Source organism: Zygotorulaspora mrakii, chromosome 5 (genome assembly GCF_013402915.1).
Source record: "Zygotorulaspora mrakii chromosome 5, complete sequence".
Lineage (NCBI taxonomy): Eukaryota > Fungi > Ascomycota > Saccharomycetes > Saccharomycetales > Saccharomycetaceae > Zygotorulaspora > Zygotorulaspora mrakii.
The window spans coordinates 275595-302213 of NC_050723.1; the positions used below are offsets into that span (position 1 = coordinate 275595).

Below are 26619 nucleotides of genomic sequence, written 5' to 3' on the forward strand. Positions count from 1 at the left end.
TAGTTTTCTCATTTTCTGATTCTTGTTACGAATATATGATAACTGAAAATGCATCTTTCTTCTTATCCTTCTGAATCCTGCTATTAATATATAACTATACAATTTTTTTTTTGGCTTTTTTCAGTCATCATCGAGTTCTGATGGCTTTAATAAGCCACCAATCTTTGCAGCTTTCTCTCTTTCTACCTTATGCTGTTCTATAACAGCTTTCTCCTTATCTTCTGTGAACAAGTAATCTGTTGCATCACCACCGAATTCTTTAATCTGGACCAAGAAATCTCTTAGAGTACCATTGAAATTTATGGGATCGTTATATTGTTTAGTTAATGCAGCTAAGAAATTAACGATTTGTTTTCTTGTCAAATGTGGGAAAGCATTTCCTAACATGTTCGCCAAATATTCATTTAGATAAAGTTGATTGGAAGTACCCTCTGGTGCTTCACTTTGAGAGTAAAGCGGTACGCCAATTTTACTATCTTCAACAATCGAAATCAATTTCATCAATAATAATGACTGTTTGGAAAATCCAGATTTATGGTCAGAATCGGTTAAAACATAAAAGGTTTCACTAACAAAAGTGAAATAGAAATTTTCATAAAATGCGGCAGCAAATGGTGTACCATTTAATTTATCGATATTTTTGAAAAGATCTAATGCTATTTGTAGACCATTGACTTCAACATCTCTATTATTGTGTTTAAAAGCCCAACATATGGAATCCACAAATAATTTAAAGGCAGCTGGTGGTAATTCCAATAATGCATTGAAAGATTTTTCATTAATTGCCTTTAACAATTTGTAAAATTCAATTCTATGCTCTGGATATTCCGTAAAATCTTTATTGATCATATTCAAGGTGCATTCAAAAACACTTTGTAAAATCAAGATAACACCTTGTGGAATCATATGACCTACTTTGTGCACAACTGTTGTCATGCAGTTCAAAACTTCTGCATCTCTTGCATCGGGTACGTTATTCATATAGTCTTCCAAAACAGCATTTAATAATGGTTCCACCAATACCTTGACAACTTCATCTAAATTTTTTGATTTTGAGATATAAATTTCAATCAATTTCAAAATCTCTTTCTTTATTGTTCTTAAACCACGAACTTTTGGTGTCTTTGTTGCAATTAGTCCATCATTTGCAACTTGAACAGATATCATTGATGAAACTGCTCTATAAAGTTGAAGCATATTGTAATAAATATGACCTAATTGTGAATAGAACTCCGCTCCCATTGATGTGCAAACGGCCACATTTGTCTTTATAATATTTGCAATAATTTTAACAGTTTCAGAATCCAACAAGAGATCAGGATTAGCTGAAGATTGTTCAACGATTGCATCCCATGCCATATTAGGTAGTTGCATTAGATCACTCAATAACCTATCTCTTTCAGCTGAATTCCTTTCTTCACCAACGATCAAACCACAAGCTCTATAAAAAGTATGAACCTGTTGTGGTTGCAAATCAGCAGTTGTTTCTTGAATATCTCTTATTATTGTTTGGATGAATGGTTCCGATTCTCTTGGTTGCTGAATGACAAAGTGATATTTACATTTTTGAACAATTTTGATAAATGTATCACAAGCCATATCTTGAACACCTTCATGAGTTTCATGCATAAATTCAAATAGTTTCAAGACAACAGTTCTTAGGAAATTCCAATGAGCTTTCAAAAACCTTGGATATTGACCTACAACGTACATTATATTTGATGCAACAACTGCTTTATTATCTTTACCCCTTTTCTTTTCAGTTAGAGCTAGCAAATCCTTTATAACAGTAACAACAAATCTTTTTTCTGTTTCTTCGCTCATTGTACCAGATATTGAGCCAATTGCCCAACATAAGGTATTGATATTATGCCATGACCACTCTGATCCATCAATTTGTCTTGCTAACTTACTGATCATAATTTCTTCAGTGTCAATAACATCTAAATGGGTCAAATAGACTAATACTTCTCTTTCAGATTTATATAGTTGAATGGTATCTGATTCTTTGACGAATTCTCTTACAATTTCGCCTTCATCATTTTCAACAATTAAAACTTCTTCCGGTCTAACCATATTTTCAATAATAACCCATCTTAATTGAGAACAGATATCGTCGTAAATGTGTTTCTTCAATGGGAATCTTTTTAAAATTTCAGGATTTAACGCGCCACTACTTGTTGTGATGGAGGTCGATCCAACAGTTAATTGCATTAAAGGATTCATTTCATTATGAGGTAATTGTTGAACTTCATAAAACAAATCTGCAACTAAGTTATGCCAGTAATCTAGAGTAGTCTTGAATAATTCCCTTTCATCAATTTTTGATAGTTGAATTAAATATTGGTGAGCATTAATTAACAATTCCTTTATTGTTTCATCAGTTGCCGATAGCTCTTCCAGCAAGGCTCTATGACGAGCTAGATAAGTTGTTAAAAACATTGCAAAATCTTGCAAAAATGATTGGTCATTACCGCTTGCTGTTGCATAGGTTGCTTTCAAATCAGATGTTACTGGAATAACATTTGTTGCAATTTGCTGTAAACTATTCTGGAAAAAAATAATAGTTTGTGTTTTTATGTTCGCATTATCTGCCGGTATCTCTAAATTTGAGACTTCTGTTAAACATTTAAGTGTGATTGCTCTAAAATTTGGTGACATTAAAAATTTTGTACTCAATAATTCCAAAATATTACTTTCATAGATATAACGATATGGAATCCAATGTAAATATCTTAATAAAGATTCCAAAGCTGAAACTATCAAAGAGCTTGATGAACCTTGTTCAAGAACTTGATAACAGAGTTTAAAAATCTGCTCAAATTCTTTCGACATTGATGTCTTTAAATGCAACGATTTTGCTTGGGTTAATTGTTCCGCGGAGAAATCAAAAACTTCTTCAGATAAAAGTTTTAAAATAATCATATTATTTTCACAAACATTAACCGATGAATTTGAACTACCAATTAACTCAGGAATAAAATCTGGCCAATTTTGAGGCCATTCCTGCTTTAAAATTTGAACTAATGTTAAATCAGATTTATTAATCAGATTTTTTTGTGAATGGAATAATGAATCATCTTGACACATGGTTATAATCATACCAACGATGAAATTTCTAATACCAACTCTTTGTTCATTTGGCAGAAGTTTCCATTTCGTCGTGATCAACTTATCCAGGATTGAGAGACCAATGAATTTTGTCTGAGGATTATTAGAAAACTGCAAAATCTGATCTGCGCGCTGCCATGAGTCTGGGTGTTCTTTAAATTTGGTCAAGATTTCTTGGGCCTGTCTCTGTTGTGCGCCAGATCCTTTAAAAAAGGTATCCACAACCTGATCCAAAATTTGAATATCGAGATCTTTAGTGAAATCTAAAATAGACTCCATTTCCGAAATCTGCGTGAGCTTGCGAAACCTTTACTTTGTAACACTCAAAAGAGAAAAGTTAAGAAGCAAATAAAGGAAAAAAAACGGTTGAAGCTTTATGCCGGGAAGTAAGCAGGAGGAACTTGCGTGAGTAAGTAGCACAATCAAACTAATCACAAGGATAGCTCTGTTTCCTCTATCAAGTCGTTGATTACACAACTCTTAGACTATTCAATGCCGAGCCAAAAATGGTCTTTTCTTGATTCAGAAAGGGTTCAACAAAACGAAACACAAATTACGTGAGTGTTCCTTCCATATGTTTCTTTTCGATCTCTTTTCGTTTTTCGTTGCCCTTTGAAACTTAACAAAAGCTCCAAGCAGACCGGGTAACGCCGCCCCTGGACCCCATATTCGTTTAAAGCCGCCCAGCGTCCCAGCACGTCGTCAGTTGGCGTTCCACCTGCAAGCCGCCCTTTATTACTGTATCATTACTGTTTACTGCATCATTGCTGCACGAAGCCACACTAGACGGTAGACCCTTCTATAGGCCCCGGAATTTGGACGAGCGATACCTATACTCAGCACACAACTCCCTAGTTGCCTCCACCACACACCTCTCGGCGCATATGCCCACACACTGAAGCACTCAGATGCACAAGTACAGCCTAACGTCCTCTAATAGCTCTCTCGAACAGCACTGAGTAAGCTGTTTGTCCATCCACCGACATCGAATCAGTTTTCGTAAATAGCCGCGCATAATTTTTGACGTGAAAAGTGAACAGCACATGACCAATACCAGGCCATTGGATCTAGCGTGGTGACTCCTCAAACAACGAGTTTGTTGCGCAAGTGGTTTAGTGGTAAAATCCAACGTTGCCATCGTTGGGCCCCCGGTTCGATTCCGGGCTTGCGCACTTTTTTAAATGCTAGCCACTTTCGCTTCCATGCGCCTTTTCTTTTTTTCTGTCTTCTATCTGCCCAGAAAAATAAAGATTCACTCCCGCCGGCGGGAACGTCAAAACAGAGGCATTCATTCATTCATTCATTCCAGCCAGAGTAAGGTGAATATCAAAAAGGATATCATTGCCAGTATGGCGGAACGTTAGTACAGGCAGTATTGTTTGTTATTCAAGGTGACAATCAAGTAGTTGTTGCAGTTAAGTAGTTGTAGCTGTGTTTTAGTGGCATCAGGCTGCTTCTGGCAGCTTTCGGCAGCATAATAACATGACAAGATTATTTTTGTTGTGCCGGAGTAATTTGTGTCTCGATGCGCCTTGAACAGAAGATTAGATATAGTTGATAAATAGGATTTTGTAGATTCGATCGTAGATCCATTTGCGCATTGGAAGAGCCGCTCTGGAAGGATTGATAAGGTTATTCGAGGAGAACTTTAAAGAGCGACTATAGTTTGGGGACTGAATGTATAAAAGGAAGGGGTTTGTGTGGACGGAAAGAGTTTTTCATCTGTCTATTATATGTACATCCACAGTTGTATAACAAAGAGTTGTATAGCGAGAGTTGTATAACAAGCAAAAATGACAAATGACGCTAAGGACTCTAAGGACCGTATTGAGATGAGCAGCTCAAGGGTGTCTACCGGTGAAGGTACGGCGCATGAGCTGCGTAGCATGGCTTCTAACTTGCGTTCGGTGAGGTCTAGAACTGGTGCTGGTGAGGTTAACTATATCAATGCTGCTACGTCGGTGACAGATAATCAGCTTTTGGCTGAAATTGGTTATAAGCCAGAATTAAAGCGTCAATTCTCCACGTTGCAGGTGTTCGGAGTTGCGTTCTCAATTATGGGGCTGCTGCCATCCATTGCATCTGTTATGGGAGGCGGTCTCGCTGGTGGACCAGTCTCTCTTGTTTGGGGTTAGTTTATTGCAGCTTTTTTCATTCTATTAGTTGGTATTACTATGGCGGAGAACGCGAGCGCGATCCCAACTGCTGGAGGGTTGTACTATTGGACATATCATTATGCTCCAAAGGGCTACAAAGAGGTTATTTCATTTGTTATCGGTTGTTCAAACTCCTTAGCACTGGCAGCCGGTGTTTGCTCAATTGATTATGGTTTCGCTGAAGAAGTGTTAGCTGCTGTTGTTATTAGCAAAGACGGCAATTTTGAGGTAACTAACGGTAAGACTTATGGTATTTTTGCTGCAGCTGTCGTATCGATGGCTTTCTTGACGTGCATGGCTTCTGGGGCTATTGCACGTTTGCAAACGTTCAGCATTATTTGTAACCTTTTCATCATCGTTTTGCTATTCATTGCGTTACCTATAGGATCAAAAGTCAACAGAGGTGGCTTTAATGATGGCAAGTTTATTTTTGGTACATTTGAAAATCTTAGTGATTGGAATAATGGTTGGCAATTCTGTTTGGCGGGATTTATGCCTGCCGTTTGGACTATTGGTTCTTTCGATTCGTGTGTTCATCAATCTGAAGAAGCAAAGGATGCTAAGAAATCGGTGCCAATAGGTATCATTGGCTCCATCACCGTTTGTTGGATTCTAGGATGGTTGATTATCATTGTTCTCGCCGCTTGTATGAATCCAGATTTAGAAACTCTACTTGATACTAATTATGAAATCGTCATGGCTCAAATTATTTACGACGCATTAGGAAAGAGGTGGGCTGTTGCGTTTATGGCATTGATTGCTTTCTGTCAATATTTAATGGGTGCTTCTATCGTTACTGCAATTTCAAGACAGGTTTGGGCCTTTGCAAGAGATGATGGGTTGCCATTTTCCAAATATATCAAAATTGTCAATAAAAAATACTCTGTTCCATTTGTTGCTATATTCGCGGCATGTGCAGCTTCATTGGCATTGGGTTTACTATGTTTGGATGGTCCCGCAGCATCTGCTCTTTTTAGTTTGGCAGTTGCTGGTAATAATTTAGCTTGGTCAACCCCAACTTTCCTAAGATTGACTTGCGGTAGAGACGTATTCAGACCAGGTCCATTCTATTTGGGAAAATTTTGGTCGCCAGTTATAGCCTGGATTGGAGTTATCTATCAAGTCTTTATTATTATCTTGGTTATGTTTCCCTCAATGCAGCATGGATTAGAACCTGCAACCATGAATTATGCTTGTGTAATTGGTCCCGGTATTTGGTTGTTATCTTGGGTCTATTACATGTGTTACAAGAAGAAATACTATCATGGTCCAAAATCCAATTTGTCAGACGAAGATTATTCACAAGCTGTTGGTGAAGATGTGATTGATGAGATTTTGCTACACAAGAGTCCATGAAAAATTCGTTGACATTCAATAGTGTCTCAAAGACTTATAATATGTTGTAAATTAAATAATTATTCAATCCAAAGGAATAGAGTTCTGTAGGTAATATAGAGAAATTACAAGGGAAAGTTGAACTTTACCTTTCATTTCCATTTCAATTTCCATTATCATTTTCATCAGCGAAAGGATCTTTATTTTCATCAGCAAAAGGGTCTTTATCATCATCAGCAAAAGGGTCTTCATTTTCATCAGCGAAAGGGTGTTCATTTGTGGCACCTTGGGCTTGTTCCTTAGTTCGAAAGCCAGGCCTTGGGGACCACATAAAATTGTCGACACCATAATCCATTACTGGTGTATTCAAAACACTAAAATCTGCTGCCGGCTTCACTGGTTCCATAATAGAAACTTGCTGTGGCTGTATTAAATCATCTCCATCTTTCTTTGATTTTGTACGTCTATGCCTGTATTTCCAGGCTGTCACTACCATATTAAGGACGTCGTAGTTTCGTCCGTTCTTCAAATATTTGTCAACTTTACCAATAGTGTACAAATTGCGAACGTACTCATCAATGCCCATACAATCACTTGGAGCATAGGTAGTGTAGAGAGGTATCAACTGAATAAGATTGCCAAAATGAATGGCATCCTGAAAATTGTTTGTAAAGCGAACCTGCTGAACAAATCTCATATACTGTAGTCTTCTCTTGATGATACGTGTTGTGTCGATCATATCAAGATGCTTATTAAACCCTTCCAAGTTTACCTTTACGTCGTATGGATCATCCGGATTCACATCCATATAATTATTCACCAACTCGCGAATTGTAAACGTTCCTTCCCAGATTTTGAATGAAAGTGGCCCATCAAAGGAATGCATGAGTCTTGGTAAGTCTGGTGGATTAATCTTTCCTCGGCCGTTGGTATCAAATTTTGCCCACGCATCAACGAAAATTAATATCTGTTTCCTGTCTATTGGTGATTTGGATGCACCCCGACGATAAACATAACTGAAATTGCTCATCACAACTGAGATGAACATATTGACAAAAATGTACATGGAAAGTATATTCCACGACATTAAAAGAAAATATGCATATGTCATGGACCCGCAATCATCGTAGCCACCATCTGGCGACATAAAGCAAAAAGGCTCCTGAACTGTTAGGTCCGCCATAATGTAGTTCCATCCCTCTCCAAAACTGCATTTGAAAAGAACAATTAATGATTTTGTAACAGTCCTAAAATTGATATTATTATCTGTATTAGGACCCAGCCTAGTTAACCCAAAAATTTGATTCAGTGCAATCGCATACACCAGGAACAAAATACCCCATGTATATGTCAAAGAAAATATGGATGGCCAACTTGCAGCAGCGGTTTGGAGAAGCTCTGATAATGTATTGTTTTGAGGAATAATAAACAAAAATATCATCAAATGAAACAACTCTTTAATATTATTGAAAGTGAGTGCATCATTTCTAACCTTAAATCCAACCGCAGTAAGAACGAAGCATGACACTACAATACAAAACCGTAAGATCTTCCAGTTCGAAGAAAAGTAAATGAGGAATGTTTCGCCATATAATAAAAATAGTTCTTGCAGTAGAAAAACAGTGGAGGAGAACATAAAAAAAACGTCCTCGTAGACTATTTTTGAATTTGGCTTATCAAATGTCCTGCACAAAAGCATCACAATATGGATATATAGAACAAACTGGAGAAAACAAACGTAATAAAAATTCTTTTTCTCGAAGGCCAATGAATAAAAGAATCGTCTAAATCTTGACATATGCTGCATCTCTGGGGCGCGCCTTGGTTTTGCCTGACTTAAAAGTTTTTTGGCTTCAAACCAGGACTTTTCTTCAATTGTGAGATATGCAGTTCCCGTTGTTTTACCATGGTTGCTTATAATAAATGAAACAAAAAGATTCAAAATGAAGACCATGCTCAAGAAATTGAAGAGAATCAAAAAAACTCCATTGCCAGGAGACGCAAAAGTAGATGCCGCTGTACCAATACCAGTTGAGCTCATGAGATTTTGCAAAAGATCAGTCCAGCCTTCCAAAGAAACGACCTCATAAAGAGACCTCAATGTATTAGAAAATGAATTAAGATTCAGATAGGGTTCCCCGTACGTCCTTGGCATGAGTACATCCCATTGAAAAACTGTTTGAATAAATTCACCATAACATTGATCTAAATTCATATCTCCATCATTACACGTTCCCAAACGCCCACGAAATAGAGCGAGGCCCCAAACAGAAAAGGGGAATAGCAAAGTCATCGAAACAAATGCTGCTTCCAAAATTTTCTTCACCCCATCAAAAACAACTAATTTAAAAGTTTCTCGAGCCATGTTACTTACAGTTAACAATCTCAAAGCTCTCAAAGCTGATAAACCCCTGCATAGTCTAGAAAGACCCCCATCATTCCTCAAATAAGCAAAGAAAGTGATCCAGAGAGATATTAGGACAAACAGGTCTATGGCATTCCAAGGATTTCTTAAATAAGCATTTGGAGAATAAACAACCCCATCAGCTACCGTCTTGACTACAAATTCAATCGAAAAAATGCAAATCATTGCGCAATTCCAGGATGTAGACCAATCCCATGATTTCATATTTCTTTCCATTCTGTATAACGGAGTCGATAAACATGAGATGATTATTAACGCGATGGTAGTACAGGTTATTAAAAGCAAAAAAATATCTCTCTCAATGAGATGAAAATGGATTCTATTATCATACATGTTGGTATCATCTTCAAAGAAGCGAACCCCATCGGTTCTTTTTCCTACGCTAGGTGGTACCAGTCGCTGACAGAATTTACGAAACAAATGATGTGGAGATAGAATAAAGTATGAATAGTTGAAAGAAGGATGGTCTCTTAGATAAGCCAATTTTTCTTCTTCATGATCATCAAGCTGGAGAACAATTGTGTTTTGGTCATTTTCTTCCATTTCCGTAAAAACTACTTCTGCATGTTTGTAAAAAGGATTGTTGGCATTCAACTCCATTTTTCGCCAAAACGAAAAACGTTTCCCCAGCTTCAGCAGGTACGTCAACAGCTTCGGAGGTTTCTTTTTTGTCGGTTTCGACTTTGAAAGTTGTTCAGCCAACTCAGATGAATTTTGAGCCATATTCATAATTGCGGAGCCTCTCATCAAAAAGTGCTTGAAGTCCTTTGTATCATGCTTGACCTTTTTTCTGAATATCGTTCTTTGGATTCTCTCTGCCAACGACGCCTCTGTATATTCTCTTATTTTGCGTGGATAAACATACTTAAGATAATGCTGTATTTGCAAGGGTCGCTTATCCTGCTCCTCAACGTCCATCGTGGCTGCAATTACGGCGATGAAAATATTCATCATCACTGAATTGGATAGGATAAACCATATTATTGTAAAAACTGATGCAAAAAAGGCGGATGAAGCGGAAGGTGAATACTGCTGCAGCGCATAAAGGACATTTGTCCAGTTTTCAGTTGACGCAACGACGAAGAGTGATAAGAAAGTGTTTGAAAATGAAAACATCCCAAAACCTACTTCAGATAGCTGCTGTGCAGGCACAACTCCTTCGAACGATATGGACATAATGATGGAGACAAGGAAAATGAAGAAGAAATAAAAGCTTGAGAGGTCCCAAATAAGCCTCCAATTACTTAGGACTCTTCTCCATAGGGCAGACGAAACTTTGAAAGTGAAAACAACTCGATAAAAGCGGCTAATCTGCAAAAAGGATAGCCAATAATAGGCTCTTCCCATAGTGCTGAATAGCTGTTTGCCGCTAATGACGAATGTTGCAATTGAAACAACAAGATCAAAAACATAGTCGTATCTTTTTATGAAGCACCAGATGTTCGTGCAGGAAAGAAACAATCTTAAAAACGATTCGAATAATAATGCCGCAGAAATGGAAAAATCAGCAGTATAAAACCATTCTAGGGATGACCTGGAGCCATCAGATTTTACCATGCATCGCAATATCAAGTCTACCGTAATTAAAATGACAAATAAAAACTCAATACCACTATAGAGTTTCTGACAACGTTTGATCCAGAAGGGAGGCTCGTTCTGTTCTGTCTTTCTTATAATATAATGATGAGCTCTTTTTCTTAGGCGTGTCATGATATTACTGTATTTTTTGCGATTATCGAGTAGAAGTGAACTTTTTTTGTATTGTTCATTGGCCAATTCGAAGGAGGAAACTAAGACAGCAATTAACAAATTCATTAGCCAGATTGTCAATACAAATGTAGCAACTATGAAAAAAAGAGATGCTGCCATTGAATCCGTATTCATTGTTTTACTCATTATATCGGTAAACGTGTTGGCACTCATCACAACAAAAACCATTTCCATTGCAGATATAATATTGTCAAAACTTGTGCGACCATTGTAAGGATTTTCACCAGAGACACATTTAGAATACTGCGGACACAAGAAACCTTTTGTATTAGGGCCAATACTCCCATCTTCAAAAACATAAGGTTGCCGTTCGAGGTTCAAAGGATCAAGATAACCGCCGCAAAATTGACTGTCATTTATAAATGTGTCAGAAGGATCATCCGGATTATACCAAACACATCTTCTTCTCAAAGACCCTCGAAAACTCTGGACTCCTAGAATACCGAACAGTATCCAAAAGTATACTAAAATAGTTCCAACATTTAGTAGTTGAGGCATTGCAATCTTGAGACTTCTGAAGACAGATGGAAACATTGTATCAGTGTCTAACATTCTCAAAATTCTGAGGACAGCCAGAGCCTTGAAAATTCTGATCCCGTTTTTAACATCATAGTCATTTATGGATATCAAGAGGCCTATCCAGAAACATATCGAAGAAGTGAAGTCAATTCTGTTCCAAGAAGAGCGCATGAACGCTCTTGGGGTATCGAAATCTTTGCTAATATTTCTCGAAGTGATCTTGCCCTCTTCTCTTTCTCGTAGGAGTTTTTTTCGGTCCTCATCAGTTGTCTTGAGCGGTAACAAGTAATCCAGCATAGTAAAATTATACTTTGTCTTAGCATAATTGAAAAAACGAACTATACCTAATTGCTCGATTAGCGAAGAATACCTTTTATCATATGCTGCAAACATTTGAGAATCATCCCAAAATCCAAATGCAATTATTTTCATAAGATCGTTCAGTGAGAAGCACACACTTAAAACAAAGATTAAGTAGTCAGACCATCCCGAAAAATTGTAAAGGAACGTTGTCTGGGCAACGTTATAACTTCTGCATACCAAGATCGCAATAAAGACATTCAAAAGCAAAAAAAAAGTATATTTGTAATATTTGGATAGCAGCATCTCTGCCAATTTAAGTCTTAAAGCGTTTTTCGGGGACACCAGTCCCAAAGAGTTACCATATAGGGTTAAAGGTCCCTTTAATCTTCGTGTTCGGCGTAAATGATCGAGTGGATATAACTCTGTGGTACTTTCACCATCTTGCGAAGATACTGTTACATCAATATTTTCTTTCTCATCTTTGCGTGCTTGAGATCTCCCCAAAGATTTGGCGTTGGAATGGTCTCTGATAAAGGCACTTTCTGGAAATTCCGTCGACCGATCTACCAAAGAAGCATCATTTTCTGCATTTTGGAGAGCATCTTCTGTCTCCTTGAGTGAAGTGGGCTTGATAGCCTTCCCATCTAATTGTGGAAGCCAAAGGCCTTCTCCACTAAGCCCTTTCTGGAGATCGTTTTGTATATCATGAAATTCACTCACATCATCGCCGCCGACATACGATAAAATTTTCGCTGAAATAAGTGATCTATCCACTGAATCTTCACCAGATACAGATCCATCCTCTACACTCTGTCTTCGTACCCTCCCCCTTGTCCTAGTACGGGAAAGAGGCGAAAGGCTGCGTTCGATTAATCTCGACGAACTACCTTCATCCGAGTCATGAGGCAAAGCAGTTGTCAAAGTTAGTTTAGGGACTGCTTTATTATTATCTCCTCTTCCCCTTGATCTCAAAATGTTCTTAAAAGGAGGCCTTTTCTCATTGGCATTGCGTTCCTCGCTTACTGTTTCGTTCTTCTGTGCCTCCGAACTTGGAGCGACTGAAGAATCCTGATTGTTGACCCTTTCCCATTCATATTCAGTTGTATCTATAGGTGGTGGGACAATATTTACTGCAGGAGGCGAAAAAGTGACATGTTCCTCAGTTTCAGAAGTTGAATTCCGTTCTTGCTGGTAAGGTACGTCCCCTTGGCGCTCAAAAAAATCAGTTGAAAATCGACTGTCTGTATCCATTGGCTTGAGTACGACCGACGGTCAATTACTACTAGTACACTAACACTTCTACGAGTGCATCAGTATCCTTTTAAAAGATTATCTTCTAAATAAACTTCCAGATCACTTTTGAAAACAATGCGCCTTTAGGAGTCGAAAGCATATAAACGAATAATAGGAAACAAGGCGGTGCAGAACAACTGAGGTCTGGAAAGCTTTCAAATGTAACGCTAATATTACTTGTTGAATCACCGGGTATCGCTGGATCGGACAATATAGTTACGCAAGCCACAACTCAAACCGCAGGAGAGGCCGTAATGTGGGTAATTGCTCCTCCATAAAGAGACGGGGTTGCGGGTATCTACATGCAACTCAGAGACATGGCATTACTCCGATTTAAAGATTGTCTGTTGCTATAAGCTATTGAGGCCCTTATCTATATTTAGTCAACATCGAATCGAGCTAGCCTATCATGCATGTGTCCAGCTCTCCATAGAACAACTAAGTAGCACGCGATTACTGCAAAAGATATCTACGTGATTATTCTGCACTATTTTATTGCAACAAACTTGTTTGACTTTCTTTATAGTAGTGTACCTTCTCGTATATGTGATGGTCAGAGAGAGACACCAGAAACGCTTACGCGAATAAAGATGAGTTGGCGAGTTTTGACTATTGTTCAGATTTCTTGATCAAGACAGATAAAAGGCTCTCAAGGTTCTGACACTATGGTGGTTTACATATTCTGGCCAAAGCATTTGAAGAGCAAGGAGCTCCATCTTAACGATGACAATATGTGTGCCATCTCTATTTGTCTTCAAAGCACTGACCATATTGTGTTGGATATAGTACCCAGACGGTTGCTCGAAAAAGAAGCACTTAGTGCTCCATATTCAATTATCGGTACTAAGAATTCAGGGGAGGCAAATTGGAAATTTGGTGAGGCAAACGACTATTGCACGATCGAATTTTACGTACCGAACTTGAAGGTTCTACAGTTCTTTTCTTTGGAACCAATACCTTTGACACAGCTTGGAAACGCTGCCAATACGACAGTTAAAAAAGCAGATTATAAAAACTTCGAAAAATTATGCAACCATCCAAGATATCAATCTCATGATGACAGACTGAGACGAAATTTAAGCCTTCTTAATTTATTCGATTCGCATCACGAATCATTTGTGAAACGATATCATAGCCTACATATTAAGTCAGTTAATGTCAGTGCCAGATTGGGAACGATGATGAGGAAGAAATGTAGAAGTTCATCTCTGCGAAATATAGTATCCACCTTCACTGTACATTTAGTTGTTAATATGGTCAAAGTTGCATATTCAGTTTCCTCCTTCCTAAATTGGCGGTATACACAGCTGGTCAACATATCTGTTTTAGCGCAGCAGATAGATCTAAGGGCGCAGCAGATATGCTATTTTCCAGTCCAGTATTTGTTAATAAACGAACACCATTCAATAGGAAAGACGCCACCGAAGATTGAATTTTCATCAGAGGACTCGAGTCAATGGAAAGAGGAACTACCCTGCAAATATTACCCAGACTACATCAGATTTTATAATACCGTCTGGCTTATTCTCAATGATATTTCCTTTGGAATGATAGTTGGGTCCTTGGTATACGACCATGCTGATCAGATTTCCATGCACTTGCATAGGGCAATAGGTTTTTCGCTGTACCACTTCCCAAAAGCGATAACTATATCTCTATCGAATAATCCATTGGGCATAAAATTGAATCATGAATTAGCAAAATTCTTCAGTGAATTGTTCCTATGGGTTATTGAATTTTCCAATGTACTATTTGTTGGTCCAATGATTGAGATTAACAATCTGAAATGTTTCCTCAGAGTTGTTTCACAACTGGGTTGCGTATTCGGTGGAACGTTTGCATTATCAATAATTGTTGATTATTTCGCCATTCTTACTTTTCATATTTACACGTTTCATCGCATTAGCAGCAAGCTATATCATTGGCAATTGGTAATATTACTAAGTTTATTTCATTTATTTCGCGGTAAAAAAAACAATATTTTACGTAACAGAATTGATCATAATTACTTCAAACTAGATCAGTTACTGCTGGGTACAATTTTTTTCATTATTCTAGTATTTTTACTGCCAACCGTACTGATGTTTTACCTATTTTTCACAACTTTAAGAATGGTGACAATCGATGTGGAAATTTTCCTGGAATCTATAATTGCATTATTAAATCATTTCCCATTGTTTGCGTTGTTACTGCGATTGAAGGATCCGAAAAGAATACCCGGTGGTATCACTATGAATGAGTTGGGACCCGGCAGGCTTGATTTGAAAAGCAAGCCAATTAAAATATCAGAAATGTTCAAACCATTTGTGTTGCTGATGGAACAAATGAAGGATATCTACTTTTCTTCGAAGACATCAAGACAAATATTCCTAGGTCTTCCCTTTGTTACGCATAGAAGAAAGTTATATCAAATACTGTACTCCTCACTACCGTCTACACCTATCGACATAAGAACCTTCCGGAACAAGCTATCGCCTCATATAAAGAAGAAAGATTGATTAGTCAAATTTATTTACATTCACCTTTCTTACAGACACTAACAAGAATTTTGTCAGTTTATATACACGAAAGGCGAGTCTTACTACTTCCTTTTTTTACTCTTGGTTCCCGAACCGCCTGCTTCTTTAAGTTTCTTTGGTGCACCCTTACCACGACGTTTTCTTGCCTCAATCATTGTTAATCTATACTCTTCATCTAAATCGCAAAACTGGAATCCAGGGTACAGTGCTTTCAAATGTTTGAACTTCAGAAAATCGGGATCTCCATAATAACCAGCTATAGTCGAACCCTTCAGCCTTTGTGATATTATTTTAGAACCCGTTCTGATGCCGTTAGGATTGAAGTTCTGGTCAAATATTTTGGCAGAAACTTCTGCAACCTTGAGAAGCCTGGTTTTCGAAACGGTCATTATAGAGGAAACAATCGACAGTTCTCTAGAGCGCTATTTGTAACCGAACTTGTAGCGTTTCGCTCGCTTCCGTTGTGCTTCTTGATCGACGCATCTTTTGGGCAAATTGTCAATCATTTTCATGTATATACCACTAGATATCGAATTGAAGAACAAGTACGTTTAAAGTGAGTATCAAGAAAGATGGAATTTGAATATGGTTTAGGATCTTTCCATATCGTAATAGTCATAGATGTACTGTCTAATATGTTTACTAGGAGATTCAAGTATGCACTGTAGCGCTCAAATGTGTTGATTCTTGGTGTTTCTGGCAGTTAGTCGTTGAACCGAGTGGCAATATGTTGATTCTTTACCTGAGAAGTGCTTCGATAGTGTTGAACTTACAAAATACAATGGTCTATAATTGCTGTAACCGGTAGCGTATGCAAAACAAGTCTTCGGGTGGTTTCCTCTCTCTGAAGCTTCTACCGTTCACTAGTGTAAGTGATGGTATACCAACGGCGGCTATATTCCTTGCCCCTCACACATGACAATATACCTCTCGTCTAGGCTTTTTACAGAAAGTATAAAGGTGCGATCCATTGAAGAAGAAAATTCGAATAGCCCAGCCCTTTCGGAAGAATTTGCCCGCAGTATTGAAATACTTCTGGAGATTGAGCGGAATTCAAAGCCTTTAGGAAGAAAGACGTCAGAGATAAAATACGTATTATGTGCGGCACAGTAGGCTGGACTCTACTGTTTATCCCTTCAAGGCTCCCTCTACTTGTTGTCTGTTCCTTTCACGTTCTCACTTTTGACCCCAGCTATCAGAGAGCACTCCTTATTTGCGATACAATTTGCTGCATTTCTACGGATCGAACGGTGGTTTCACCAACGGAGCAGATGTTTTTTCATGTCTCTCGGGAATCAGTTTATTTGGTACTTCTATCTTGGCAAGAGAGCTACGACTTCGGTCAGAATATTTAGTTGCTGAGTCGCGGAGCGTTGTGCCATGGCACCCGAAAACATGCCACCAATCATTGCCTCTAGTCAAGATGCACGCTAGTGGACATAAGTCCGGGGTGGACCGAAGAGGTCTGCTCGAGGGCACAGGAATTCGTATACCCGTTAACTTGAATGAAAGTCAAATATCCTAAATGGCGTGAACGCTCAGGAAGGCTCGATAGATCAGGAGAGAGAACAAAAAACAATAACAAAACCTTTTGAATATGTTACTAAATTTCCTTCCCAGGAACATGCTATGATTCACGGATTAAGAGTGCTTTTAGCGGATTGAATTACGATATTAATGGATGTGTCCCTGTTTACAGAAGGCACTTTTCGATGTCGAGGGTTGCGTGTAATCCATCAACAAAACTTCCTTAAAGTAACTAAGGAAATACTGTTTTGTCAAAGGGCACCTTACTTTGTCCAATCCACATTATTACGTTTTTTTAGCGTTTGAAAGTTCGAAACTTCATTTTTCACATGCTACGTTCGTAGTACGATCAGCAAATTTTGCAGAGTGCGCGCGCTATCAGTAAAAATGGGAAAATGAAGGAATCCGACAGATTCTATAAGATCTGGTACATTTCATATAATGGATGCTCTAAGACATAGATAGTCCCAATTGAGTGAAGTAAGTGGGGAGAATATCAGTATGAGCTCTACTTTCGAGGGTCATACGTCTTCTTATGACTTAGACACGTACTCTCAAAGTGATGTTCACAAAAGAGATGCACGTATAAACAATGCTGAGATCGAATCCCAGGAGAAAAGTACTGACATCGTTGATTCCAGGGATGGTGAGGTTCATTTGAGGAAGAATTTTTCATTATGGTCCATCCTTGGAGTGGGATTCGGCTTGACCAACTCCTGGTTCGGTATATCTGTGTCGATGGTCACTGGTATATCGTCTGGTGGTCCAATGATGATTGTTTACGGTATCATTATTGTTGCCTTGATTTCTGTGTGTGTCGGTGTATCATTGGGTGAACTGTCGTCTGCATACCCACATGCTGGCGGTCAGTTTTGGTGGTCATTGAAGTTAGCACCACCAAAGCATAAGAGATTTGCAGCGTACCTGTGTGGGTCTTTTGCTTATGCAGGCTCAGTTTTCACAAGTGCTTCCACAACTCTATCTGTTGCTACGGAGTTAGTTGGAATGTATGCTTTAACTCATCCAGATTTTACACCAAGAAGATGGCATGTATTCGTTTGTTTTGAGCTTTTACATCTTTTCTTGATGTTTTTCAATTGTTATGGTAAATCGCTGCCCCTCATTTCTTCCTCTTCCTTATACATTTCATTGTTTTCTTTTTTCACCATCACAGTCACTGTGTTAGCTTGTTCAAGTGGTAAATTTAATGACGCTAAGTTTGTTTTTGCAACATTTTATAACGAGACAGGTTGGAAATCGAGTGGTATCGCTTTTATTGTAGGTTTAATTAATCCTGCTTGGTCTTTCTCATGCTTAGATTGCGCAACACACATGGCATTTGAGGTCGAAAAACCGGAAAGGGTGATTCCAACTGCAATCATGGGTACCGTTGCTATTGGTTTCATTACGTCATTTTGTTATGTTATTGCAATGTTCTTTTCTATCAGAGATTTAGATGCAGTTATGAGCTCAAATACGGGTGCTCCGATTCTAGCGATTTATGATCAAGCGTTGAATTCGAAGGCCGGAGCCATTGTATTGGGATGTTTGGTGCTTTTCACATCTTTTGGTTGTGTCATCGCCTGTCACACATGGCAAGCAAGACTTTGTTGGTCATTTTCAAGAGATAAAGGTTTACCTCTTTCTCGTTTATGGTCTCAAATCAGTCCTCAGGCTGGTGTTCCCTTAAATGCTCATTTGATGTCGTGTGCATGGATTTCTTTGATCGGCTTACTATATTTGGCATCAACAACTGCCTTCAATTCTTTGATTACTGGATGTATTGCATTCCTCCTGTTATCCTACTCCATCCCCGTTATATGTCTTTTGATGAAAAAGCGTCAAATCAATCACGGTCCATTCTGGTTGGGCTGGTTCGGTTACCTTTCAAATTTTGTTCTATTAGGTTGGTCAGTCTTTTGTATTGTATTCTTTTCCTTTCCTGCAGTTCTACCAGCTGAGAAAGATAACATGAATTATGTGGCCGTTGTCATTGTTGGCTACACTGCCTATGCACTGCTCTATTGGAGATTTAAGGGCCGTAAAGAATTCACAGCTGTAATAGAAGAAGAAGAGGAGACTCTTCATAATACTATAGATCCTTACGAAGTTAGTAGTATCAATCAAGGGTTGGAAAAATCCGGAGAAACGCAAACCCAGTAACTAGTGCATTTTGACAGAAATTGAAGAATCGCTTGCGCAATAAATATTGCTCTTTATATATATCTAAACCAATTCCATTCCTCATTTTGTGTGACTGGAAGTACTTTGTATAATTGTAAAACAAAACCATAATTTCAACTTTGTAAACACTATTATTTTCGTTCTTACTGGCGCTTGAAGCCTCTGCTGACAGTAAAAAATTTTCTAGCTCATCGCACTTTTGAAAAAAAAAACAACAGTGCAACATTAAACAATTCGTTAATACTAAGTGATCCAAACAGCAACAGATATCACACCATTTCGCAATCTTTTGATAGATATATTGTTAAGTATGAAGATGGAGGACATTGAGGAAAAGAAGAGAAAGGCTGAGGACGATGTGAGCGTAAAGCAGAAGAAACATAAGAAGGATAAAAAGGACAAGAGGGACAAGAAGGATAAGAAAGAGAAAAAGCATAGGAAGGAAAAGAAGGAGAAAAAGCATAAAAACAATAAGAGTAGCACTGATGAGCATACTACTGAAAATTCTGAGGTTATACCTGAGTCTCACTCTGAAGTAAAGTCTGCTGAAGACAATGCTTTGCCAAAAGCTTCACAATCAGATATTGACACTTTTTTCAAAGATAATGAAGTTACCATTGAAGATGCAAAGGAGAACAGCTGTCCACCAGTTTTGACTTTTGATCAAATATCTTTAGATCCTAAAATTCAGTCTGAGATTTCAAAATTTCCAAAACCAACACCAATTCAATCCGTATCATGGCCATATCTTCTCGAGGGTAAGGACGTAATTGGTGTAGCTGAAACAGGATCAGGAAAAACATTTGCCTTCGGTGTTCCTGCGATTGATAATTTAATCAAGAAAAATACTAAATCAAAGGGTGTGCAAGTATTGGTAATTTCGCCAACCAGAGAGCTTGCATCCCAAACGTACGATAATTTAATTCTTCTGACTGATAAAGGAAATCTAGGTTGTTGTTGTGTTTATGGTGGTGTTCCAAAATACGAACAAAGAGAACAACTGAAAAAGTCACACGTTGTTGTTGCTACTCCAGGTAGATTACTGGATCTAATGCAAGAAGGATCTGTAGATTTGTCAAACGTCTCATATTTAGTCTTAGACGAGGCAGATAGAATGCTTGAAAAAGGTTTCGAAGAAGATATCAAAAATATCATCAGGGGAACAAACACCAACAGACAGACATTAATGTTTACGGCCACTTGGCCAAAAGAAGTTCGTGAATTGGCAAATACATTCATGAATGAACCTGTTAAAGTTTCCATTGGTAATACGGATGAACTTTCAGCTAACAAAAGAATCACTCAAATCGTTGAAGTTATAGATCAATTCCAGAAGGAGAAGAAGCTTTTAGATTTGCTTAAAAAATATCAATCGGGTCCCAAGAAAAATGATAAGGTTCTGATTTTTGCATTATACAAGAAGGAAGCTGCTCGTGTTGAAAAGAATCTCAAATATCGCGGATACGACGTCGCTGCTATTCATGGAGATCTTTCCCAACAGCAAAGAACTCAAGCTTTGAATGAATTCAAGTCTGGGAAATCAAACTTGTTACTGGCCACCGATGTTGCTGCAAGAGGTTTGGATATTCCAAATGTTAAAACTGTCATCAATCTAACTTTTCCCCTAACAGTCGAAGATTACGTTCACAGAATAGGTAGAACTGGCAGAGCTGGTCAAACAGGTACAGCCCACACTCTGTTCACCGAGCAAGAAAAGCATCTTGCTGGTGCTTTGGTCAATGTTCTAAATGGAGCTAATCAACCTGTTCCTGAGGACTTGAAGAAATTTGGTACTCATACTAAGAAAAAAGAGCACAGTGCTTACGGTGCATTTTTTAAAGACGTTGACATGACAAAGAAGCCTAAAAAAATTACTTTTGATTAGATAGAATGTTTATTTAAAATTTAAATAGTTTGTACATTAGAACAAGCATCGGCCAAGTGGTGCTACTGAGCAAATATACCCACTATTCGAGGCTTTCTTGATTGCCAGTACTTTTCGCTAAAAACTACAAAAGCATACAAGAGAAGCGCTTTTTTCTTTTGAGTCAGAGTCTTCAATATTTGAGCTGTTAAAACTGAGTTAGTGATGCATTAATGAATTTACTGAGATATTCAGTTACAGCGAGACACAAATCCTTGCTTCTGCAAATCCTGATATTCATGTAACAATTTAATGAGTTGAAGTTGAATGTCAGAAAGAACTCTCTGATTTTTCAATTATACATTAGACGAAACAGACCCATTGGTCCTTTTCGCAAGGCCATGAATGGTGAAGGCTCACTTTTGTCAAAGAATTGTTCGCGCTATAAGAATAGCCATTTTCCCACGCCCACAGAATCCCCATTTCAGTTGCTAATTTCTGATACAAGGCATGAACCCTTACCTATTCCTCTCCCTAGGTTCTCCTACTTTGCATGGATTGACAAATGATATGCTCCACTTACTAGGATTGACTGATATTGCTTACACCTGATCTGTCTTTATTTCTATTGTTACGTAGCTAAAAAAGCTGTTTGAGAGAGTTTTCTGTCGAGATTTTGAAACCAGCTGCAATTTAAACTGCTAAAGTGTTACAAATTCAGAGTCTTAACTGTTTTTTAAATTCAAGTTGTATAACAATTAGCCGCCGAAGTATCGACTTGAATAGGTGAGCCACAAGATTGTGTTACCCGGAGTCAAATATGACACAATACTGCTTTACAAGGAGAACATCAAAGTTATACGACATGATACAGAAAGAAGGAGGGAGTAGACACTTAATGGGTGCTGTATTAAGCTGAGAGAAGTGGTTCACAGAGATTTTGTATTGGTGGCACCTGACTTTTAATTGACATGTTTGATGTACGGGGCGCATTGAATAAAGTAAAGGATACCTTTACGCATGAGGACCCCACAAATCGTCGCTCATCAAAGTCTCCGGAGGAAACTTTTAGTAGATCTTCTGATAGGTCTTCGAATAGATCTTCAAAGAAATTTGGTAAAGAGGATGGACAGGATGAAGCAGGAGTGAATAGCTTGAGCTATGAAAATGATCAGGATGATGAGAAATGGCTTTCTGTCTCCCTCAAGGGGTACTCACCGAACACAAAATGCAAACTATTAACACCGGAAATGTGTGATGAGATTCGAACATTAATGCCTATGAGGGTGCAGCTTTATACAGAATGGAAGTTATTATACAGCTTAGAACAACACGGAGCATCGTTAAAATCATTATATCATAACGTGGTACCGCAGAGCAAGAGGCCCGCTAGGGTGGGTTACGTCATAATTATTCAAGATAGAAGACACGGTCTCTTTGGAGCATACTGCAACGAGCCATTTCATCCAACGGAAAATAGACGATATTACGGTAATGGCGAATGCTTTTTATGGAAGATGGACAAAGTGCCGAATGTGAACATAGGTGAAGAGCGAGAACATGGTCGTACTCCTGACAATAAAGGATCTGATGAGCAAAGATGGCAATTCAGAGGGTATCCATTTACCGGATTGAACGAGTTTGCAATATATTGTCAGTCAGATTTTCTCTCAATGGGCGCGGGCGATGGCCATTACGGATTGTGGCTCGACGATTCTTTAATACATGGAGTTTCCAATCCAAGTCTCACATTTGGTAATGATGTTCTTAGCCGAGAGGGTAAAAAATTTCATGTGGTCGCCTTAGAAGTTTGGAAAGTCGGATGATAGTGAACTGTGTATGTAAATAGCTTTTTATTTCATTCAGTAGGGCATGAATATTATTCATCATTTATCGTTGGGCAGCGCATCAAAGTTACGTTCCACTATTTTCTCTTTTGCTTGATTGAACTCTATCGGGTACCTTGTAGCAATAACAGCACTTATCTGATCAATTCTATCCTTTGAATGTTGCAAGTTTTGTCGAATCGTTTTTGATGTTTGTATGCCATTTTCAAACCTATCTCGGAAATGCGTCAATCGCACTTTGGTAGTCTGTAAAAGTTGCTTAAGCTCCAAACTCTTGGAATTTATTATGGCGGATGTCTTGGTCTGCAGAGATATTGCCTCGCAGAAGTCTGCACAATCGATTGCCTGTGCTAAAGACTCAAATATGTATTTTGACACATCAAACATCGAACCGGGATCCTGTGCCTCCGGTAAAAATAAGTTACTAGTCTCAGGAACAATACTATCTAAAAAGCGATTTTCATTAGATGTATTGTCATTATCTGCTCCGTCAGATCCCTCTGTACTGCTACATTCAGATAACTGCTCTATAATTTCATGCGGCATTGGTATTGCATAGCTCTGAGAATTGATGCTGGGACTTTGAGACCTGTTTACTTCAAAAGAATGATTTTCTTGATTATCTGTCATTTTAAATGGATCTTGTGAAGCATTGAAGTACCTCACACCTTGTCTATTTTGTTGAAAGTTCTCTTCAGCCTTCTACTTAGTTTTTTTTAACAACACGCTGCTACGTGAAATTTGATTCAAAATATACAAACAAGTTCAGTAGAAAAAAAACAGTTAAATAGGTAATCCAAGTAAGCCAATTGTGTTGCGTAAACGTGCTGTCACTCAAAGATCCGTAAATTTTACTAGACATGACATCTTTGTATGCACCTCGGATGGAGGATGCCAAAGGAAGACTGAGACCATTTGGTATATTCTTTGAAAAGACCCTAAAAGATTTAATCAAGGGTATACGAACCAATAATACAACACCTGAGAAGTTGCAAAACTTCCTAACTCAAGCACTTAGTGAGTGTCGAGAAGAGGCCGCCTCAACCGATTTGAATATGAAAACAAATGCTGTATTAAAACTCACGTATTTGGAAATGTACGGTTTTGACATGTCTTGGGCCAATTTCCATATTTTAGAAGTTATGAGTAGTAATAAACTACAGCAAAAGAGAGTTGGCTATCTGGCTGCATCACAATCCTTTTACAAGGATCCTGAAATTTTGATGTTGGCTACCAATCTTATGAGAAAGGATTTGAAGTATGGCGGGAATCACGATGTCGTTAAAGTGGGAATTGCATTAAGTGGTTTATCTACTATAGTTACATCTTCATTAGCTATGGACATTTGTGATGATCTTTTTGTTATGCTCACAAGCTCAAGAGCATATATCAGAAAGAAAGCAATTGCTGCTTTGTTTAAGGTCTTCCTGCAATATCCAGAGGCTTTAAGAGATAATTTCGATAAATTTGTCTCTAAACTGGAAGATGATGACACATCGGTTGTCTCTGCTGCGGTAAGTGTTGTATGTGAGCTGTCAAAGATGAATCCAGCCCCTTTTGTTGTATTGTCTCCACTTCTATATGGCATCCTCGTTTCAATTTCAAATAATTGGATTATCATTAGACTCTTAAAACTATTCACAAATTTATCGAAGGTGGAGCCCAAGCTTAGGCCAAAGCTTTTACCAAAAATCCTAGAATTGATGGACTCAACAGTTGCTACATCTGTCCTTTACGAATCGATCAACTGTATAGTGAAAGGGAATATCCTGGACAAGGATGATTACGATACTGCAATGATATGTCTCGACCGTCTACACGCATTCTGTGACTCCTCTGATCCAAATTTGAGATATATAAGCTGTGTTCTTTTTTACAAAATTGGTAAAATAAATACTGATTTTATTTCGAAATTTGATAAATTGGTATTTCGCCTATTAAACGATGTTGATGTTTCAATTAGATCGAAAGCTGTGGAATTGATTGAAGGTATAGTTAATGGGAATAATTTGAAAAATCTTGTCACGACTTTACTGAAGCAATTTGTTAATGAGGATGTTGTACTTTTACAAAGCGATTCCACGGGCATAGAATCAAGGGAGATACCTATAGTGATTCCGGAATCATACAAGGTTAAACTAGTTCACACAATTATCCGTATATGTAGCATGGACAATTTTATCCATATGACTGACTTCGAGTGGTTCAACGCTGTACTGTGGGATATATCTGTTTTGGCCTCAGATTTACCTGACAAGGCATTAGGATTCAAAATCGGCGAGCAGTTGAGAAACATCATGGTTAAAGTTCCAAGTATGAGAGACAGCACACTGTCAACCATTATTAAAGTTATATCTTACGGTAATATCTCAAATAATTTGCCGAGCTTACTCAAAGACTGCTTCTGGTCGCTGGGGGAATTTTCAAATCATATTGACAACGGTGACGACTTACTTGAGCTCATGATCAACAGAGAGCATTTATATCCGCCTGAAATTCAAAAAGTTATTATTCCAGCCATTTTGAAGGTGTTCACTAATTGGTGCAATAGCGCACCTAATCCCAACATTGAGCGTATTGAATTCATTTTGAATGGGCTCCTCAAATATTTTGAGTCATTCACATATTCAAAATATTTTGACATTCAAGAACGCGCGGTGGAATCTGTAGAGCTTTTAAAGTTAGTTCTTGAAGCTTTGAAGGAAGACGATGAGGGATTGCCTTTACTTATCACTGATGTTTTACCAAGCCTTTTCAACTCATACGAGCTCAAACCAATATCACATGGAACTCAGCAAAAATTACAGAACACATTAACGGTTGATTGCCAAACTCCATTTTTGACGGAGGCAGAATTCCAAGCAATTTTAGATCAAGAGGAATCAAATATCGATGATGGTTCATATTCGGACAAATCTCTGGCTCTAGACGATGAGGATTATTATGAAAATGAAGATACCCGCAACGAGAGACATTCAATAAGTTCTGCATTTAAAGAAGCTGAAACAGAGTCAGATCCATTCATGAAGGAAGAAAAGGAATCAAATCCATTTTACCTGGCTGATGAAAATGAAGAGAAGAACAATGTTGCTGATTTATTAGACTTCACCGACTCAAAAAATACACCTGAAAGCTCAGTATTCATATCTTTAACCAAACACGACTCACCTCAGAAAACAAATGAATCAATCTCTAAAGGTGAAAAGAAAAAAAAGAAGAAGAAGTCTACTACGAAGGTTAAGAAAAGGGTAGAGATTATTCCTGATGAAATCGTTACCGATAACGAACTTTTAGCTACACAGCAATCAAATCCAAATCTAATAACCAGCAATAATTCTTCATCAACTATCAATTCTTACAAGGGTAAAATCAACCTTAAGACAAATACAAAGCTCGCAAATTTCGATTTCTTCAAAAGAAACGATACAGATAGCCTCTCTCCTTCAAATATCGATGCAGAAGCTGGGGTTGAAGATCAAATAGAGCTGGAGAAATTGAGAAGTAGATTTGGGAACCAAAGTCTAGGGCATACACAAGCGGGTGAGGGAGAAGAAGTTATCGTTATCAAGAAAAAGAAGAAATCTGCGAAGAAGAAAAAAACCTCAAGGAAAAAGAAGAATGCAGTCGAAGAAGGGGATTCAGCAATCGGATCTTTATAGCTGTCTTTTTTTAAATAACTCTTTTTATATAAATGAGATTTTTAATGTCCACACAACTTATCCACATATGATTCCACCGCCTACCTACTCCGCGGCATCCATAGAAG

The 26619-nt window shown here is 38.1% G+C and overlaps 10 protein-coding genes and 1 non-coding gene across 11 annotated transcripts; 7 read left to right on the forward strand and 4 right to left on the reverse strand.

The window, feature by feature from the left end:
• Positions 1-120: 120 nt before the first annotated feature.
• Positions 121-3390, reverse strand: CRM1 (exportin CRM1; the record flags this gene model as incomplete). Its single annotated transcript, XM_037288877.1, has 1 exon — positions 121-3390. The coding sequence occupies one exon, from the start codon at positions 3388-3390 to the stop codon at positions 121-123; it is 3270 nt and encodes a 1089-aa protein (XP_037144772.1).
• An 822-nt stretch (positions 3391-4212) lies between these two features.
• Positions 4213-4283, forward strand: HG535_0Etrna7G. Its single transcript has one exon. It is a non-coding gene; the product is annotated as a tRNA-Gly (tRNA).
• Positions 4284-5285: 1002 nt separating this feature from the next.
• Positions 5286-6623, forward strand: HG535_0E01300 (uncharacterized protein; the record flags this gene model as incomplete). Its single annotated transcript, XM_037288878.1, has 1 exon — positions 5286-6623. One exon carries the CDS (start codon positions 5286-5288, stop codon positions 6621-6623), a length of 1338 nt encoding a protein of 445 aa, XP_037144773.1.
• Positions 6624-6765: 142 nt separating this feature from the next.
• On the reverse strand, positions 6766-12870 carry CCH1 (calcium channel protein CCH1; the record flags this gene model as incomplete). The annotated part of the gene is made up of 1 exon (XM_037288879.1): positions 6766-12870. The coding sequence occupies one exon, from the start codon at positions 12868-12870 to the stop codon at positions 6766-6768; it is 6105 nt and encodes a 2034-aa protein (XP_037144774.1).
• Positions 12871-13577: 707 nt separating this feature from the next.
• Positions 13578-15410, forward strand: GPI1 (phosphatidylinositol N-acetylglucosaminyltransferase; the record flags this gene model as incomplete). The annotated part of the gene is made up of 1 exon (XM_037288880.1): positions 13578-15410. The coding sequence occupies one exon, from the start codon at positions 13578-13580 to the stop codon at positions 15408-15410; it is 1833 nt and encodes a 610-aa protein (XP_037144775.1).
• An 83-nt stretch (positions 15411-15493) lies between these two features.
• Positions 15494-15820, reverse strand: RSM27 (mitochondrial 37S ribosomal protein mS33; the record flags this gene model as incomplete). Its single annotated transcript, XM_037288881.1, has 1 exon — positions 15494-15820. One exon carries the CDS (start codon positions 15818-15820, stop codon positions 15494-15496), a length of 327 nt encoding a protein of 108 aa, XP_037144776.1.
• Positions 15821-17459: 1639 nt separating this feature from the next.
• HNM1 (Hnm1p) lies at positions 17460-19121 on the forward strand (the record flags this gene model as incomplete). Its single annotated transcript, XM_037288882.1, has 1 exon — positions 17460-19121. One exon carries the CDS (start codon positions 17460-17462, stop codon positions 19119-19121), a length of 1662 nt encoding a protein of 553 aa, XP_037144777.1.
• A 331-nt stretch (positions 19122-19452) lies between these two features.
• DBP3 (RNA-dependent ATPase DBP3) lies at positions 19453-21027 on the forward strand (the record flags this gene model as incomplete). Its single annotated transcript, XM_037288883.1, has 1 exon — positions 19453-21027. The coding sequence occupies one exon, from the start codon at positions 19453-19455 to the stop codon at positions 21025-21027; it is 1575 nt and encodes a 524-aa protein (XP_037144778.1).
• A 950-nt stretch (positions 21028-21977) lies between these two features.
• Positions 21978-22832, forward strand: OXR1 (Oxr1p; the record flags this gene model as incomplete). The annotated part of the gene is made up of 1 exon (XM_037288884.1): positions 21978-22832. One exon carries the CDS (start codon positions 21978-21980, stop codon positions 22830-22832), a length of 855 nt encoding a protein of 284 aa, XP_037144779.1.
• Positions 22833-22892: 60 nt separating this feature from the next.
• On the reverse strand, positions 22893-23483 carry KXD1 (Kxd1p; the record flags this gene model as incomplete). Its single annotated transcript, XM_037288885.1, has 1 exon — positions 22893-23483. One exon carries the CDS (start codon positions 23481-23483, stop codon positions 22893-22895), a length of 591 nt encoding a protein of 196 aa, XP_037144780.1.
• Positions 23484-23713: 230 nt separating this feature from the next.
• APL5 (Apl5p) lies at positions 23714-26512 on the forward strand (the record flags this gene model as incomplete). Its single annotated transcript, XM_037288886.1, has 1 exon — positions 23714-26512. The coding sequence occupies one exon, from the start codon at positions 23714-23716 to the stop codon at positions 26510-26512; it is 2799 nt and encodes a 932-aa protein (XP_037144781.1).
• Positions 26513-26619: the final 107 nt, after the last annotated feature.